The 18,445-nt window shown below is 38.2% G+C and overlaps 1 protein-coding gene across 7 annotated transcripts in view; it reads left to right on the top strand.

The window, feature by feature from the left end:
- The window catches only part of LOC129770135 (F-box/LRR-repeat protein 16), a 91,617-nt gene that overhangs the window by 21,970 nt on the left and 51,202 nt on the right, over positions 1–18,445 (top strand). For 3 of the 7 annotated variants that reach the window (XM_055772784.1, XM_055772779.1, XM_055772785.1), the window contains exon 2: positions 7,185–8,650. In XM_055772784.1, coding sequence (XP_055628759.1) covers positions 7,829–8,650 — 822 coding nt within the window. In that variant the 5' untranslated portion in view covers positions 7,185–7,828. Of the gene's footprint in view, positions 1–4,472; positions 4,526–4,859; positions 5,118–7,184; positions 8,651–18,445 lie in introns of those variants that run through there. The other 4 variants (XM_055772782.1, XM_055772780.1, XM_055772781.1 and 1 more) reach the window with 3 other exon arrangements.

Here is an 18,445-nt window from a genome sequence, read left to right as displayed (position 1 = left end):
TGTGTATTTATGTTCGTAGAAATAATAATTGTTTGATTGACTTGTGTTGGGAGTGGAATATGAATGTTTAAAATGGCCCAGATTGATGTTTGGTGAAAACTCCGATGTGGTTTCGAGCTCCGGTCGTCTGGATTATCATCCATCAGCTATCTCGCACGGCTATCTGAAGATTAATTCAACAGCGGTTAAAACTTTCGAAAGCATTAGCATTTCCTTGACATTTCAATATGATGTAATATGTTCTTTATTAGGATCTAATATGATTTACTGTTTCATGATTTTCTTCAGCATGCAACACGATTTACTACAGTACTGAATCGATTTAAATTATACGCTTATATGACACACAAACTACATCAGCGTAATATACGCATATGATGCGGATTAAATATATTTTACGACAATATACATCATAAAATTGATGTTTATTATACCGAATTGCGACTTAATTTGATAATGGTATATAAAATCGAGTTTTTACATTTTATGCGATATCTAATATACACGATACATACTTTGATTGATATTATATGCGATTATGATTTATTCGGATTTCTTGTAAGACTTGGCACGTGCAAAATTATACGATTTAATGTTTGCTGGGTGGTGATCAGGGTTGCCATAACATAAGCTGTGTTTCTGGTCTCAAAAAATCTGTATCGAAATCTGTATAAACCCTTTGCCGCCGTTTGTCTCCTCAACCACCACAGCAAAGAAGCATACTAATATTATAATTTATGCAACAATGTATCAGTTCACACTTTTTTCAAACGAATTTTAATGTCTTGTGAACTTATTTACGAACCAAAACGGTACTACTATGAGTAATAGATAACGGTACTCAGTATGAATAAAAATAGTCATCCATGCTTGAGGAAAGAATTAATAGAAAACTCCATGTATTACGGTACTCTGTAGATGTGAAGAGCATTACTCTGTATGTTCAAACAGAAACATAAAAGGCGAAAGGCATCAAACTAATTATTTTTGTGATACATGTGAAAGATATCACACGAAGAGGAATTATAGCAAATATTTTTCTAACATAAACATTAAAACATAGTTTAGTGAACACTTATCAGAAGTTTACAAAACATAATAGAATCTTGTTCATCTTTCATAATCTCACATAGTTATACGTCATTGCTTTATCAGTAAAAAAAATGCGACCATTACGACACACATGTCGAAATTTAATACGACCGCAAAGGGTTAAATTTATAAGTTCAATCTTGAAGCATGATCTCAGCATTAGTATTATTGATTGGCATAGTTATTCTGAATTTGGCGATGTTGATTCTTCTTCTTCTTCTTATATGGCACTAACGTTCCTAGAGGAACTCCGCCGTCTCAACGTAGTATTACTTGTGTCATTTTCATTAGTACTTGGTTGAGATTTCTATGCCAAGTAACACGCCATGAATGCATTCTGAGTGGCAAGCTCTAGAATACGCGTGACCACAGTGCAAGTCAGAGGAAATTTCTTTGAAGAAAAATTTCCCCGACCAGAACGGGAATCGAACCCGAACCCCCGGCATGTTAGGTTTGACGCTAACCACTCGGCCACGGGAGCACGGCGATGTTGATAGTATCCACGTAAAATTCGTAAACACTGTGCTTTTGTAAGGAAAAGATATACAGCGTTATTTATTTATTGTAAAACTAGCCGATGACGCAGACTTTTGCATTTTTTAGCTTTAGATTGAACATAAGAAAGCAGTACTACACGTTACATATGAATGCCAAAATGACTCTCATCAGATTGATTCGAATGCTATATTTATAAAATTGATGAATTGGGAAAAAAATATTGAGATCAATCCATAACTAGTATTGGATCGTTATTTTGAAAAATCTGTAAATCTGTATGAAATCCAAAAAAAATCTGTGATCTGTATCTACAGATTCTCGGTTTCAAAAAATCTGAAAAATCTGTATGAATACAGATTATTCTGTAGATATGGTAACCCTGCTGGTGAAATCGTCGAGTCTCTGATTTCAACCACGCGAGCTCGTTGTCGAGCCTGATCAAAGATATCGGGTGGTCACTGTTATCGTAAGTGCCTTGCAGAAAACATCCCAGAAGTCGAGAACCGATAAAGGCCGCGTGCATTTCTAGCCGTGGCATTGAGATAGGTTTAATGGTGCCACCTTGGTCCTTACAGCAATCCGCAATGTATACGATGCAGGAATATGTGTTTTTCCTTACGCTGACAAGACGTAAATCTTTGGGGTAGCTGTTCTAGGAAAGAAACGTTTAGAGACACCAAGCTATGCATGCTGAGCACTACGTCGAACCTGGCGATTCTCATTACGGAAATCTGTTCTGGACGTTTGTGGAATATAAACCCTTGCGCCTGTCTGTCCATGGCCGATCAGGATTAGTAGAACATCTTCCTCATGACAGCGATAAATGCGACACGCATATTAAAACATTAAAAGATGTATTGTTCACATGGGGTGCAGTACACCAAATCGGGCGCACCTTGCGTGGTTTGTTTGAGTTCCTCACTCCCTCAAGTGGTAGATATCAGACACGTCTAAATTCGGCATTCGGTTGAAGTTATCTGATGAGCATACCCCTTGCCGAGATATTCTTTAGTCTCCTTCTCGCTTTTGTCCACGTGAGTGCTCCACAGGACTCTTAACTGTAGTCATCGTCCATAAATGTGTAATATTCCGCTGCTCGGTATTACTCAGGGTCGTTACAAGGTGCTCTTTCACACTCACGCAGAACCTCGACGTTCACAATTATACACAACGTGAACTTTTAACGAAACCTTTACTTTACACGACGCGCACTTCTACTCCCGGAGCCGATCACTAACAGATAGCAAGATCACATACGACAGACAAAAAGCCCTATTCCGTTGTGCCACGGTAGTCTATTCATGGACGGAACCTCTCATTTACTCAAACCAGTAAATTGTTGAGTACGTGGGGTTCCTCGGATCAGTTTGTGCGGAGCTTGTCAGCGGTTTTGGTTTATTTCCGTGACGGCAGAGTCATCGCTTAAGGCAATGATGAACGGATGTTACAAATGTACTATCCCAACCGACAATTAACGGCGACAGTGCCACTTTCTCGACTTTTGAGCGCACGGAGCTGCTTAGTGTTGGCTACCCCGATCACCAGTTGAGGGGTGACATCAGTGTATCCGCGCATTGGTAGTTTTCCAATGAGCTACTCGACAACTACAAATACAACGACTCATTAGGTCCTTTTACTTTTTTATTCGCCACTTCAACTTCCAACATGGTAGACGAAGATCCATATCGAGGAACGCGTAGCCGTTTCCGTAGTTGGCGTTGATGGTGAAGGGGTAATCGTAATTTCGCGATACGATGGTCTGATTTGTCGCAATGTAAGCAGAGAGAATAAATTTTCTCTTCAGAGGTCACAATATGAATCTCTGGTCTTCGATAGAGTCGTTGCTTCGTGGTTATAGCGTGGGGGACTGATTTGGTTACGAACACTGTCCAAAGAGTGTCCCCGAAGGTGCCGTTGAAGTCTTGTCAGATTTTCGAAATCACTGTATCAGCAGGCTTCAGTTGAATTACGGAAGGAGCTGAAGAAAAGTGACCAATCCCGGGGATCTCCAGAGAACACGGGTAACTCTCTTGAAATGACTAGGCGAGCGACCAGTTATTTGGCGATAGGACCGGCAGGACATAGACGGGCAGAATCAGGAGTATTCTGCTGCATTGATTCTGGTCGGGAGTGCTGGGTTCCTGGCGAAAACGGCTGCGTTGGTTCCGATAGTGGGATTGCGACGTTAGCACCTGGAACTGCTGATGTCACAGAGAAGGCAAAAGCGCCGAAAAGTTTAACCTAAGGCATTTCTGCTGTACTTGTTTCACTGATAACGAATGTGCGTTCGGTATTGTAGATTCTCTCGAATATACGAGGGCTGTCCGATAAATACTAAGCCTACAAAAAAAATTGAAAATTTTGGAAAAGTGGCGATTTATTTCTCAACATAAAGGGTGTGTCACATCAAATTGCATCACGGAAAAAAACGCTGTAGAAATCAGCGTCACTCTTGTTTTTGTATTGATTGTTTCTCGATCGCTAGGCTTTCTCTGATAATGCACTGTTGCATGTTGAAATATGTTCTTGTATGTTATCCTGCTTGCATAAGGGAGAAGATCGAAAGAAGTAATTGTGCATTAATTCGCTTTGTTGCAAAATCCGTTCACTGGCGAAAACACAATACTACCCACATAAAACAACGCAAACCAGATTGACGTTGAATTTGAAAATGTCGGTTTTCACCTTTTATCTCCAGCACAAGTGTTCAAGAAATATTTCAAAACATACAAGATAAAAATGCAATGTCGAGCTTAAGAACCCGTTTATTCTTTCCTGACTATGATTTCAGATATGAGGATATCATATCTATATATGATATGAGGATATCATATCTGAAATCATAGTCAGAACAGATCAATCAGGTTATTCGCAATGTACAATATACCAGAGGCGTGACACGTGACCGAGTGAGCTACCTAATCAATCAACAATGGTGAGTGTGTTTTCTATCGTTTCCATCGACTTCGTTCAGCAGAAAACTTTTGAACCTCAAATATTTTTATTAGACAAGTCGGCGCATTAGTAGTATTGATCGCTTCATATATAGCTGATTGCGTTTGTCCTGTCGCACTTGAACATGTTTTTTTACAGTGTTTGAATAACAGCGGGTTCGAGAATTGTCTACCTGTTCTATGAACTGTTTTTCCAAAACTGAGCAAGAGCACACATTTGAATCGTTATTAAATCGATGTAAACAGTATATTGAAGTCAGAGGAAACTACTTTGAATGATAAAATCAACAAATGTTAAAATAATTTATTCAAAAGTACACTCAAACTAGCGTTGGCAGAAAACATTTAAACTTCGACAGAAAAAAAATGCTTTTTGGTATTCTGAAGAGTGAAATGAACAAATAGAAGCACCTTTTTCAAAAGCTTTAAAATGCTTCCATGTATGAGAGCAGACAGGTTGAGATTGTACTCAAAAAAACCTAAACGATGTCAACGGGGATCGAACAAAGGCCAGCTGGAATGCAAGACTGTTCTACATCACCACGCTATCCACATAGTCACCGGTGTTGTTGGGTAAGCGCGTGATAATATTAGGCTGTCAAAAAAGTCGTGCGGTATTTCCGCGAGGTGTCGTTGTAAGCGCGTAGTTCTAGTTGTATTCATTGTATCGAATCATACAATAGCTTGTTGGAAAGGTATTTTTGCGCGCTATAATATAGTCCTTGAAAGTGTTTTGTTTGGTTAAGTCGTTCGTGAGTTATAGTGTCGCAAATATGGAGCAAAATAAAGAGAAAATCCGACATATTTTACAGTACTACTATGACAAAGGCAAAAATGCATCTCAAGCTGCCAATAAAATTTGTGCAGTTTATGTACTCGATACAGTTTCCATTTCCACCGCACAATGATGGTTTCAACGTTTTCGTTCTGGTGTAGAGGTCGTCGAAGATGCGCCACGCTCCGGAAGCCCTGTCGTCGAAAATTGCGACAATATCGCTGAATTAGCCGAGAAAGACCGGCATAGTAGCAGCCGTAGCATCGGCCAAGAGCTGGGGATAAGTCATCAAACCGTTATTAACCATTTGAAGAAGCTTGGATTCACAAAGAAGCTCGATGTATGGGTGCCACACATGTTGACGCAAAAAAACATCTTTGACGACGCATGTGAATCGCTGCTGAATCGCAACAAAATCGACCCGTTTCTGAAGCGGATGGTGACTGACGATGAAAAGTGGGTCACTTACCACAACGTGAAGCGCAAACGGTCGTGGTCGAAGCCCGCTGAAGCGGCTCAAACGGTGGCCAAGCCCTCATTAACGGCCAGGAAGGTTCTGCTGTGTGTTTGGTGGGATTGTCAAGGAATAATCTATTATGAGCTGCTTCCCTATGGTCAAACGCTCAATTCGGACCTGTACTGCCAACAACTGAACCGCTTGAAGGTAGCACTCATGAAGAAGAGGCCATCTTTGATAAACATTGTCTTCCATCAGGACAACGCCAGGCCACACACTTCTTTGGTAACGCGCCAGAAGCTCCGGAAGCTCGGATGGGAGGTTCTTTTGCATCCGCCGTATAGTCCGGACCTTGCACCAAGTGACTACCACCTGTTTTTGTCCATGGCGAACGAGCTAGGTAGTCAGAAGTTAGCCACAAAAGAGGCCTGTGAAAAGTGGCTATCTGAGTTTTTGCCAATAAGGAAACGAGCTTCTATAACAGGGGTATTATGAAGTTGGCATCTCGTTGGGAACAAGTCATCGAACAAAACGGCGCATATTTGACTTAAAACAGATGATTGTAACTAATTTTATGAACAAATGAAAATTCAAAAAAAATACCGCAGGACTTTTTTGACAGCCTAATATTACACCTCATTAGAAAATGATGTTGGAAAGTGTTTGCTAAGAGTAAAAAGGAGAACATAAATGTCAATGTATATCTTTTTCGGTCTAGGCCGTGTATGTAGAAAAGTATGCGAGTAGCTTTAATGCGTGCTTATTTGCAATGTGTTTCTTGTTTCGCTCGCTCATATTGCTCTTATATTGCTATAGCATATATATTATACAAATGCTATACCAGTATTAAAGTGTAACACATTTTCTGTTGTTTGTCAAAAATGTACTAAAAATTAACTTTAAGTGTACTTTTGGCAGTCCCGAAATTTAATTAACACACTGTGGATTATTAATACTGAAATCATTGAGGTAGTATCTCCAAAATACGATTTTAAGGATTAAATTATATCTACAATACTGTTTTAATTTCAATAATTCGTGTGTTTATTTCATTGAGATTAGTTCCCACAAAGCCCTCAAAATTTAAATCGCTTTGTCCAATGGGATTGATATGTTTGTGATTCGTTCTTTTTTCATAGAATTGGTATTCGTTGTTAAAATAGTCCACATAAATAATAGAAGGCTAAACCAATCCAATAATCCTGACAATTCCACCGTACTACATTTGGAATTTCGGAAAATCGATTATTGCTGTTGCTTGGCAGTCTGCAGACAGACGTGCTCCTGCGCCCTTGGTGTGTATGGGTATACTGCGTTGTTACGACGATATGAGAACGAGGAAAAAACATCGCACACTTCTACCGAGTGAGAATATTTGATTCCATGCCACAATTTTCTTTCATTGCAGGATATTCCACGGCCACACCAGTGAAATAATACACAAACAGCAGCAGCAGCAGTAGCAGTCAAAGCACGAGGAGCGTGCATAAGGACGGGATATTTTTCACGTTTCTGGTTTCGTTCGCAGTGCGCTCGTTTAAGCGTTCGGTTGGATCCGTGCTTTTCAGATAGGTAGTACGAAAAGTGGTCCCCCATTTACTACGCCTAGTCGAAGCACAGTGTATTTGTTTATTTACCAGCAGCGAAGACGTTGCTGCCTTTGGCTGAAAGATTCTTCTAACTCCACGGAGAAAAAAAATCAGCACCTGGGTTTTGCTCGAAGGAGAATTGATGCAAATCGTTACGAACGGACACTGTTTGATAACGATTGAGCAGTGTTTACTACAGCACAAATGGGCGATGAAATCTGACCCCGAGTGTTTTGTGAAATGATTGCATAAGTTCTTTCATAAGCAGCAGCATAATATTGCATAAAAGTGCGGAAAATAATCGAGTGGCGAAGTGAAAAAATCAATGATATTGTGCTTGCGTTGAAAGTTGTTCCCAGAATTTGGAAGTGTTGATAGTATTCGTCAGTCACAGGATTATAAATTTTATTTTGAGTGTTCAACGAAAGCATACCTGTGATTGTGTGGTTTGTGTTGAGTTTGAATGTTGAAAATGTCTTCGATTTCCGCTCAAGGTGTAGTTGAGCGTGCCTCGGCCGAGCTTTCGAAACGTATCAACGGCCTTGGGCTACGCTCAAAGCATCACCACAGCAGCGGAAACAGCAAATCTGGTGAGAAAACAAGTGTGATGGAACGCGTCACAAATGTGCTTTGTGGTGGTTCCAGCAGTAACAACCCGTCTCAGTCAGTCAACGCGGGAAGTGCACCGGAAAAACCGTCGCGAATATCAGGAAGTACCACTAGCAATATGCCAAACAGTGGGAAAGGAATAATGAGTAGTAAATCACAGTCCAGCACGCCGCAAACTATCCGCAAAATTTCACACCATCAGCATCACAGTGGTAACAGCAACGTGAATCACCATGGACCAAATTTACACAGTAGCAAAATGATCGCAGCCGCTTCACCACTTCCACAAATATCCACTATTGAACAGTTGCTTCAAGATGAGCGTTTCCTCAACCGCTTTTTCCTGTACTTTTCTTCGTACGAACGGTGCGCGCTGGCACAGGTTTGTCAAAAGTGGCGCGACATGCTGTATCGTTCACCACGCTACTGGAGTGGACTTGTTCCTGTACTGCAGTGTAGAGAGCTCCGTCAAACCACAAACCAGGATCGGGTGAAGCTGTATAATTCACTGATACGTCGCAGTTTCCATGCCATCTGCCTCATGGGAGCCACTGACGAGGATGCACTGGATCTGGTCCATTCTTTTCCCCTCGCTTCGAAGCACGTCCATTCCCTAAGCTTGCGCTGTTCTTCTATCAGTGACCGAGGATTGGAGGCCCTCCTGGATCACTTACAGGTATGTATAAAAAGAATTATTTTTTCGTAGGTGTCCTGTTTCATCAAACGTTTCAAATAAAAATGTTTATGTCCAGCCCATGCGATATTATGAACCAAATTCAATGTTGCTTGTAATTGTATTTGGTTTTATAAACATCTCAACGAATCGAAAGGGTTGTGGAAGTTTAATATTCATAAAAATCGCTTCCATGCATTCATCAAACACGTCAAGTATTGCTATCAAATCTAGGAAACAATGAGATTCCCAGTGTTCCGTTCAATGCAGAGAATTTGTAACATTGTTACTTTGTTCTTCCACTTTTACTTACATTATTTCTTTCTGTAGCATCCTATGGAGGTATCTGTTATATAAAAATTTTGCCGTTATGCCGTTTCTATGTTAATCGATACGCTTTGGCGTTTCCCTAGATGCCAAAATGTCCCGGAATCCAACATAGAGTTTCACTGGGTTTTCTGTGCTGACTTCAGTTGTATAGCGTGGATTCATGGGCATTGTGATATGCCTTTTCTACTGCTTCGAGGGTACTTGCCGAGTCCATAGTTATCACTGTACTTCAATCTACGATTCTTCTAATCCTCCATTCATACGATATCTATAAAACTGAAGAAAATGGGAATACTTTCTGTTTCATTATACATTCCAGTTGTATGAATCTTGAAGTTCAGATCTATTCGATCTGTTATGACTTCAAGAGTTTATGCTAATTGTTGCTCAAATCGGTTAGTGGTTCACAGTAACAGCTGTGGTTGTAGGATATGTCTGTTTTTTCATTATTTTAGACTTTTCAGTTGGTATCGTTAATCCAACTTGATCGTATGTTTTGGGTCTTCATCAGATAGTACTATGCGGAGATCATAAGCATATGCAAATGTACCTTCTGTGTGTCCTTTAGTCGGGGGAGGTGGTCCTGATCCGACCCTCTAAATTGCAAAATAGAAAGAAAAAAATGATTGGAGAGCGATATAGGTATTGGGTGGAAGGGCTTTACCAGCGGATGTCGGATATTGTATCCCGATGTCGTTTTGGAATTCAAGATGATTATCTAATTATCGAGAATTTTTCTATCTTCTCTCGGCTTAAATAATTACTTTTTTCCATTAGTATGGGATATTGCTTCTTTCCATTATTGGTTTTATGGAAATTATGGTTTCTGATAGGAGAGGACGGGGTAAGACCGCCCGGCGGAGTAAGACGGGCCACTTCTAGTTTTTTGGCAAATACGGTACGCAAGAAGCATGATTATCTATTTTTGTCTTTTCGAAATGCTTGGCAACCTGAGCGTACGAAATATCAAAATTGTAAACAAAACAAAGTTTTTGTCCACTGCGGTTGCAAGCGATCTAATTTTCAAGGCAACCAAAATAAGGATTTTTGCAGCAAAAACTGTGTATTCAGTTAATTGTCAGTGTCCCAATCCTTCAGTAGATTGTTTCGGATCTTTCTGCATTAAAAGGTATGTAAAATGTAATATAAAATGCGGGAAAAGTGCAAAATAATGCAAAAGGTGCTCTGGGGGGAAGACGGTCTAATTTCGACGGGGTAAAAGCGCTATACGTCAGTGAATTTGAATGATTTTCATATCACATGAAATACCATCTTTTTGCTCTCTCTTTACACATAAACGCCCCGAAAGTACATAAGGAAGTCGTCGAATAATCGTCCTTATAGATTCCGATAATTTGGTAAATTTTTCACGAATACTTGCAAAACTCTGTACGTGGAATATTGATGGCCTTTTCAGTTTATGAACAACCCTAAACATTTAGTACCTTAGACAACACTGTTCCTGTTATTTTTACTATATTAAACTGTTTGAAAAAATAGCATCGCTCCGTAAGACGTCATGGTCCGTTTTACCCCGCGAGTGGTCCTTCACACCCCGCCAGCGAAATAAAAAGCAATTTTTTATCATTTCAAAAACTAATGAAAAAAGTTACACATTTTTTAGTAGTAGACTATTAGATACTCAATGATATGTAGTACAATAAAAAGGGGAAATCCTGAAGGACGTTTAAATGAAAATTGGTTTTCTGAGGGGAACGGTCTAACCCCATCTTCCCCTACTGAAATATACTGAACTTATGATTTCTCATGGAAAAAATGATGTTAAATAATGTCATCAATGCCAAATAACTTACTCCCTCCTCTGTCTGAGCCCAAAAACGTTCTTCTATAGTAAAAAATAGCATTGATATCGTTTTACTGACATTTACCATAATCAATCAAACCATTTTCTAAAAGTTCCATCTACTTCTATGAGCTTATTTTGTTCCAAATAAAACAATCGTGGGTTCTTAAGATCAAAATTTGGTCAAAACAAAAATTGTATTGTATTTTTCATTTGTTTTTTTTTCTGTATTTTTGTAATTCGATCAATATTGTACAAAGAAAAATATTAATTTAATCATCACCAAATCGCTCTACCACATCCGAACAGCTGTGATTTGCGCTTCATTCCCGCCATCATGATGTTCACCACAGAACGCCAGTTTGATTAGAATTTCATTTCGTGGAAAGCGTTTACTTCAAGTTCCATTCGAGGTTGATCTAATATCATTCCATCGTCTTCGTTCCATAATGACAAGTTACCAAATACGGTCAAAACGGAACGGGTTTGTTGTATTTGTTGAGGAAAGGTAGCAGACGATTCACCGTGCATTCCTTGATGTATATGTCCCGGTTGATGGCCCCGGAGGAGATGAAAATATCGCTTTTCTAATCGCAGGTATAGATGGCCTACCAACCAGGATTTTTTTTGGGTACTTGGAGTTTTCCTCTGAATATTTTAGGCGAAGTACTCCAGGTTCGATTCTATACATTTCGCTCATCTCTCAGGCAAATTGTGGAATCCTTTCTAACAAAACTATTTTTTAGTACGCCGAAAACCATCAGCCGGCCCATTTTCTGACATCTTTATATTCGGCGAAGCAGTACGCAAGTGCATGTTCCATTGAATTAAAAAAGTGATAATCTGATGGGGTTTGGCCTGGAGAATACGGTGGGTGCGATAACGTTTCCCAGTTTTTATTGTGTCATTTACGACATTTGCGATGTGCGCCGATGCGTTGTCATGCTGCAATACCATCTTTTCCAGCCTTTTTCCATCAATACAAAGCTTAAATTTATCATTTGTTGTCGATAGTGGTCTGTATTCACCGTTTCATCAGTTTTAGAAGCTAAGCATCACAAACAGACCTTCGTCTTTCGGCCAAATTTGAAAATAAAACTTTTGAATCGCCGAAACCATCTCTCACATGTTTTCACAGCTGTAGCATCTCGCGTTTCTTGACTCACTTGTGTGTGAATCTCCTAACTTGTACCCAATGTCTCGAATTGAAAAATAGGGGTTATATTCAAAGGTGCTGGCCACTTTTTCCGTCGTCGCTGTGTACCACAATCCACCTTTTTCGCCGCTTGAGCTGTTGTTTACAGACGAGAAAACGACGCTCAACGTGTATAAGTAACCCAAATTCCATTCCCACTGCATGAAATCACCTGGTAAGGACTTGGTGAGTAACTCAAAATGCTGTAAAACGCCCTTCTTACATTTGACACGGATAGAGGCGAATGAACTGCGAAGTTTAAAGCCTCTTAAAAACAAAAAACGAAATGAAACGATTTGGCATGGATCCAGCAATGCCTACAAATTAGCGTACTTGAAGGGTTTTCATAGTCTTACTCAAACTCACGATCAGATATAAAATTGCGGGCGAATACTTTTTGTTGGAGCTTGACAAGCCTTTGCTTCTACCTTCTAGTCAACTCATCTGGTAGATATGACAACATTGATAGATAATCTCCTGTACACTGAATTCTTTTTTCACGCGACTAACGTGTGCGCGCAAAAAAAACAAAACGAAATTACGCGAGAGAATCGCGTAAAAAAAGATTCCCTTATCACTGGCGTGCGCTCGTCACAACCACATTCGTACACGCTCTTGCAAAAAATAAAATCACGCAAAAAAATCGCGTAAAAAGAATCCAGTGTATTCCGGAATCCGACTGACTTTCTATCAAATTAGCAGGTCCTAATGCAGTTTTGAAAAGTTGAAATTTAAATTAGAAATTTTTGCTCGATGTTATTTAACACTAGAACTACCGACAGTTGTTATATACCTATTTCTGCCAAACCAGTCATTTTGACTGGTGTGATGTTTAATTGTCAAAATAAAAAAAAAATAAAACAAGTTTTAAAGAAAATAAAACATATTTCATTCTAATATTGCACTTATGTACCTAATATAGTATTTTTATTTAAATATACATTAGACAACAAAGCTAGAGGAACAAAGTGCGAAGTCGAAATTTTTAGATGATTTAAGCCGCTGTAACTTCGTGAAAAATCAACGCATAAAGATGGGATATGCATCGTTTTGAAGTTTCAACTTTCATGTTTCGGAATATGTTGCGAACACATTTTCATCTGGGTGTGTGTAGAAATATTGGGAAGAAATAAAAAAACCGATTTGTTTCTTTTTTCCAAACTGTTTCGTATGCTTACACAATTTTTTGTTAATCAACTCAACACCAAATCCAATAAACCTTCCTGGTTAACTTCTCAGGTTTCCCACACTTACCTGTCCGATTGGTTTTTCGATAGCAAGTACGTGTGATGGATGAAGGAATATATAGCAGATCCAGTCAATGTTACAGGTTTTCCTTCTCAGGTTACCTGAACAAATTCTCTGCCGCGAGTTGTGACACATGAGATTTTCGTTCGAGTGATCGATAGTTTGCGTTCACATAATCACATCACTTACCTCAGTGAATCCCGATTCATACCTCTCCCTACTAACAACTATCCATTCCATGATAAACACAAGGGAACCACGCTATAGAGGCGACCCTTCTATCCTGCGGGTGGTTCTCATACTAACGTTCCTTCCCTTCCCCTGGTGACTGTAAGGACGTGGCCGGCGTCGTTATTGACAATTTAAAGCTCGAATTACCGAAAATTGCACAACGATAATGATTTGCTAGTCCCAAGGGTCATTCTGTGTGTTCTTTGTGCAATTTGATCGGTTCAGGTCAATCACGGAAAGCAACTACGAAGTGTACAGTCTACCCAAGCTCAAGCTCAACACCAAATCCAATGAACCTTAAAAAAACAGCCTTCATTTGATTGCTAGTACGTTGTTGCAGGACTTTTCCAAGCGGAGATTTCTGTTTGAATAAAAAGTTACTCTTTTGTCTTTGAAGATTATTAACCCTTAATACGACCGATTAAATTTCGACATGGGTGTCGTACTGGTCGGAATTATTTTTACTTTAAAAAGTAGTGATACATGTAATATAATGAAAAATAAACTTTTTTTTATTTTTTTTTTCTGAACTATATATATGTATTAACTTAACAATGTATTTCAACGAGATTTGTTAGCATAGTGTATCCCTCAAATTCCTGTTTACGTTTCATATTGATATATTCAGTCATTTTTATAGCTGATCAATCAAAGTTTGGAGTAAATTAGCGGAACACTTCATCGCACACTGTACCACAATTACAGAATAAGCGATTCGTAACTTTCGTTTTCATGAGTTTGTGCATTGATTTTCTTTGCTATTTCTTTCTGAGAAAATAAACAATTTTGCTTCTGATTGATCATCTGATATATATGCTGGTCAAATTTCAGAATTTACTTTCTTAAACACCTTGATCGATATCGGAAAAGTCTTCTCTTAAATTTGTAACGTTCTTTAAAATTCTTGATATGTTCAGTTTCGGCATTCTTGAGGTAAAGTTTTATAACTTGATAAAAATTATATTTTTACATATTGTTTTTCCCCTCAATATAACAAAAATATTCACAATTTACTTACACTACAAACTACAATAATTGTAATTTTTTGAAGAATCAACAAATTGTCCACAATATTATAAGTATTTCAACTACACTAATTTCAACCGTACTTATTTTTACCATACAACTGTCAGCTGTCAATAAGAAAATAGAATTGCATCACAATATATTACAAAATTCTAAAAAGTGATTTTTAAGCAGAAAGGTATAGTTATTCGATACCTGACCAACCGATCCGACCGAGATTTTTGACAGATGGCTATTGTTTGAGAGCTATCGTTGCTCTCTGAATTGAGACATATTGTACCGTTCAAAAAATTACAAAATAAAGTGTCCGAAATTTGAATTCAATCTGTCCGAAATTTGATTTTTTTATAAATAGTGTCCGAAGTTTGATTCTCTTTCGCTTGATTTGAAAACCATTTTATTCGATGATTTTTTTATGTTATCAATCAAATAGGTACCGAAGTAGAAAGCTTAAAAGCACATTAAACTAATTCAAAATATCAGATCTGTTTTCTGCATCAAACGTCTTAAGTGTCCGAAATATGATTCAGAACAGTATTTGACTACAAAAATAATCTGAAAACTGTACTTTAGCATCGAAGGGTCACCATTTCTACCTGTTATTGATTTTTTCCTAGACTTAGAAGACTGTGGTTTTTAAAGCGTTATTGTCAATTTTAACCGAAAAAATAACAATTAACTTGATTGTTTCTATCAGCCAAATTGGAGCTCTCAAACCGCTCTACAATTTGTTCTTTGATACACTACTTCTTTTTCTTTCTTAATTTCGCTGCAATATCGTTAAAAACAATTCGTGGTGAAAATTCAATCAAAACCTTCAAAACTAACGATTTTTACTCCACTGTACTTACAATAGCCAATAAAATTTCACCTTAACGTTGAAATATTACAATGAGTCATATTTAAAATATAAAAAAAATTTTAAAACTGTATATAATCGAGTCTAGAATTGTATATAATAATATATATTTTCTGTAATAATGATTTCCTCATGGAACCATCCCACTTTTAGGTCACAGTACTAGTTTTTCAGCTCTAGCAAATCTCCATCGTGGTAACCTCGAAATGCTTCAATTACCACATAGATGAAAAAGTTTCTGCGATCGAACATTCCAGCAGTCTTAAAAATCTAACACTCAAAAAATCTGTACTTATCTGTATTTTTGGACAAAGATCTGTTGATTGTACCGTAAACCTGTACCAAAAATTGAAAACAATTGTGCCTTTCCAGATAAATCTGTATTTGAAGCAACACTCGTTGCCACATTTGCACAACTCGATTGAATCTGACTTGATTGATTTTAAAAATGAATAATTGAGATCCGTTCGGTTTATTCTGATTCGATTGAATTTCAGAATACATTCACCCGTATTCTTGATTGGGAAAAATATATATGATTTTGAAATTGGAGCATTCCTAATAGAGCAACAACAACAAGTGCACTTAACCGACGGAGAGAAAAATGAGTAACGAATTAAAAATTCAGAAAATAAGTGTGCACAGTTCAGCCACAGTTGAATTTCAACCGCAATTAATTCCATTGTATCTTGAACTGTTTGTGATTTCATGAAGATTCAAGCAATGCATTCGACTGTGTCAATGACACACGATGAAATAAATTTGCATGATGAAACATTTACTATCGTAGGTACATTAATCTGCTCATTTCCGAAAAAAAATTATTCTCTTTTTAATCGCAGCCAAATGAAAACATAGACCTTTGGCACAACAATGTTCAATGGAATGTCTTGCTTTTTTTGTTATCTCTGTGCATGATCAAACATTTCACCGTTCGAAATTATAGAAGAACCGTTGAGACGGGAAAGCATAATTGATAACATGCCAAAATTCATCCGGGAACATAAATCAGTTCCGCTGATGGTTTCGTTTCATCTCTTTTATTATCTCCCGAGCAATATCCGCGTCTACCATCTTTAAGCTGCTGTAGAGGGCGGCTATCGTTGGCGATCAAAGATGAAAGATTCAATTCAAATCTCTTCCCATTAGGGTACTTTTGTTTCGGGCGATGCTTCATCTCTAATAAGCTGTATCGGATATATTGTTTCAAGCATAGCAAGTTTTAGAAGTGAAGTATAGGACTTCTCTTGTTACATTTTTTTATTTATGTCAATCAAGTTTAATATCGGAAAAAATTGAAGCCTTTCTAGTGTATATTCATCAATTCCACTCACTCGGATCTACTACAGTAGTCGTTATTCTTCCAGTATAGTAGTTCCCAGGATACTTTCACAATTTACTAATTCGCATTGAGAAAGTTTTCCATTGATGGTAAACATCGAAAGTCCTTCCACCGCCTCCCACGTAGTTTTTCTTTGGCTGATATTAACTGTCTGGTGGTGCACAATACAGTTGAGAACAATCTATGCTTGTCTATCTCAGAAATGTCATTCAATTTTTTCGAGATACCAGACAACAAGGGTGTGGCTTGTCTCCTACTTCAAACTGAGGTTCTCTTGATTTTTTGTCTGAAACTATCCCCTTTAGTTAAGTGTGCAATACATTCACAATTGAAACCATCTATTAGAAATGTGCGCCAGGATTTTTCGCCACACACAACATTTGACATCAATTTTCCGAGTGTGCAACCTATTGTTCTGTTTGCTCATTATGCATTCGCATTAATTAATTCAATTAATCACACACACAAGTTAAGTTGTTACTTCAAACGAATGTTTTGTTTCTAAATAAATGCCAAAACATTTCCGAGCTGCCGCCTCTGTTGTACCTTGTGAATCACCAAGAAGATTAACGAGTGCCCTGAATACCATAAGGTTTCTGCATTCAGGGCATTGCCAACATTTCGCTCGTAGGATGGTCATCATCCGATTATTTATGACAACATGTAGCGAGTGTCACGTTTGAACGGTCGATTGCCGACTCACCACGCTCGAGCTACTATTTACGTTTGTAGGTGTCAAGCCAAACATTATGTAAGGTAAAAGTTAACAGAATAATCATTCGTGACAGTGCAAAACTAAAGTAACTTCGGTAAACAAGAAGTCAATAAAACACGTTCCATTTTTTTTTGTGAATGGCGAATAGACTATTTTGTTCTCATTCTCCTGGTTGGATAAAAAAAAACTGGCCCAGAATGATGCTCAATGTATCCAAAATCCACCCTGAATACACGTGCCCCGAGGGTAGAACAATGCTTTTGCCGCATTGCTGAATTGCCTTTGTTAACTTGTATGGAAAATGTATGTTGGAGTGTATACTGAAAAGAATGGAAACACTACAACCTTAATCTGTACAGGCGGCTTCTGTTGTATGTGTCTGACACAGCATGTCACACTGTTGACTCCGCCAGACGGTTCGTTGTTTACATTTCCCTCGTAATTGTATGCCGAGAAAAACGTTTACTAACAAGCAGCATAAAACAGCATCGGTGCCCTCAGAAGGACATTGGCTTTACAAAAATAAAACGCGAGGCAATGTTGACGGTTTGTGAGCTTTTTTCCCCATTGAGTGCCATGGAGAGACACCATAATTGAGTTTTCGCATTATGTTTCCTCCGCGTTTTTCATTCCGACATGTTTTTCCACAGTTCACTTGAATGTTACGAGAAGGATGCAGCGTTGGCGGGAAAAAAGAAAACATTATTCAATTTATGATTCCAATGTCTGATTGCAAATTGTCATTGCTTCAATGTCTTATCAAATCATTCGTGGAAACAAGTCATTTACACAGGGTTTTCCAACTTTAAATTCCGAAAGTAAATTGAAATAAAACACACTTAGAATTCGAATTTCGATGAAACTTTTATTTCAAATTAAAGTTTGGTTTATGCCATTATGTGTGAAATACAACATCATTCAAATGTCCACCTAGGGCTTCCTCGCACACCTTGATCCGGAACAGGTAATTTTCGATGACTTTTCGGCACATATGGGGCGGTATCTCGGTCATAACTTCACGAATGTTGTCTTTCAAATGTTCAAGAGT

This window comes from Toxorhynchites rutilus, chromosome 2 (genome assembly GCF_029784135.1).
Source record: "Toxorhynchites rutilus septentrionalis strain SRP chromosome 2, ASM2978413v1, whole genome shotgun sequence".
Classification (NCBI taxonomy): Eukaryota; Metazoa; Arthropoda; class Insecta; order Diptera; family Culicidae; genus Toxorhynchites; species Toxorhynchites rutilus.
Note: the sequence above shows the minus strand (reverse complement) of the source record. Positions and strands in the feature narration are given on the sequence as shown.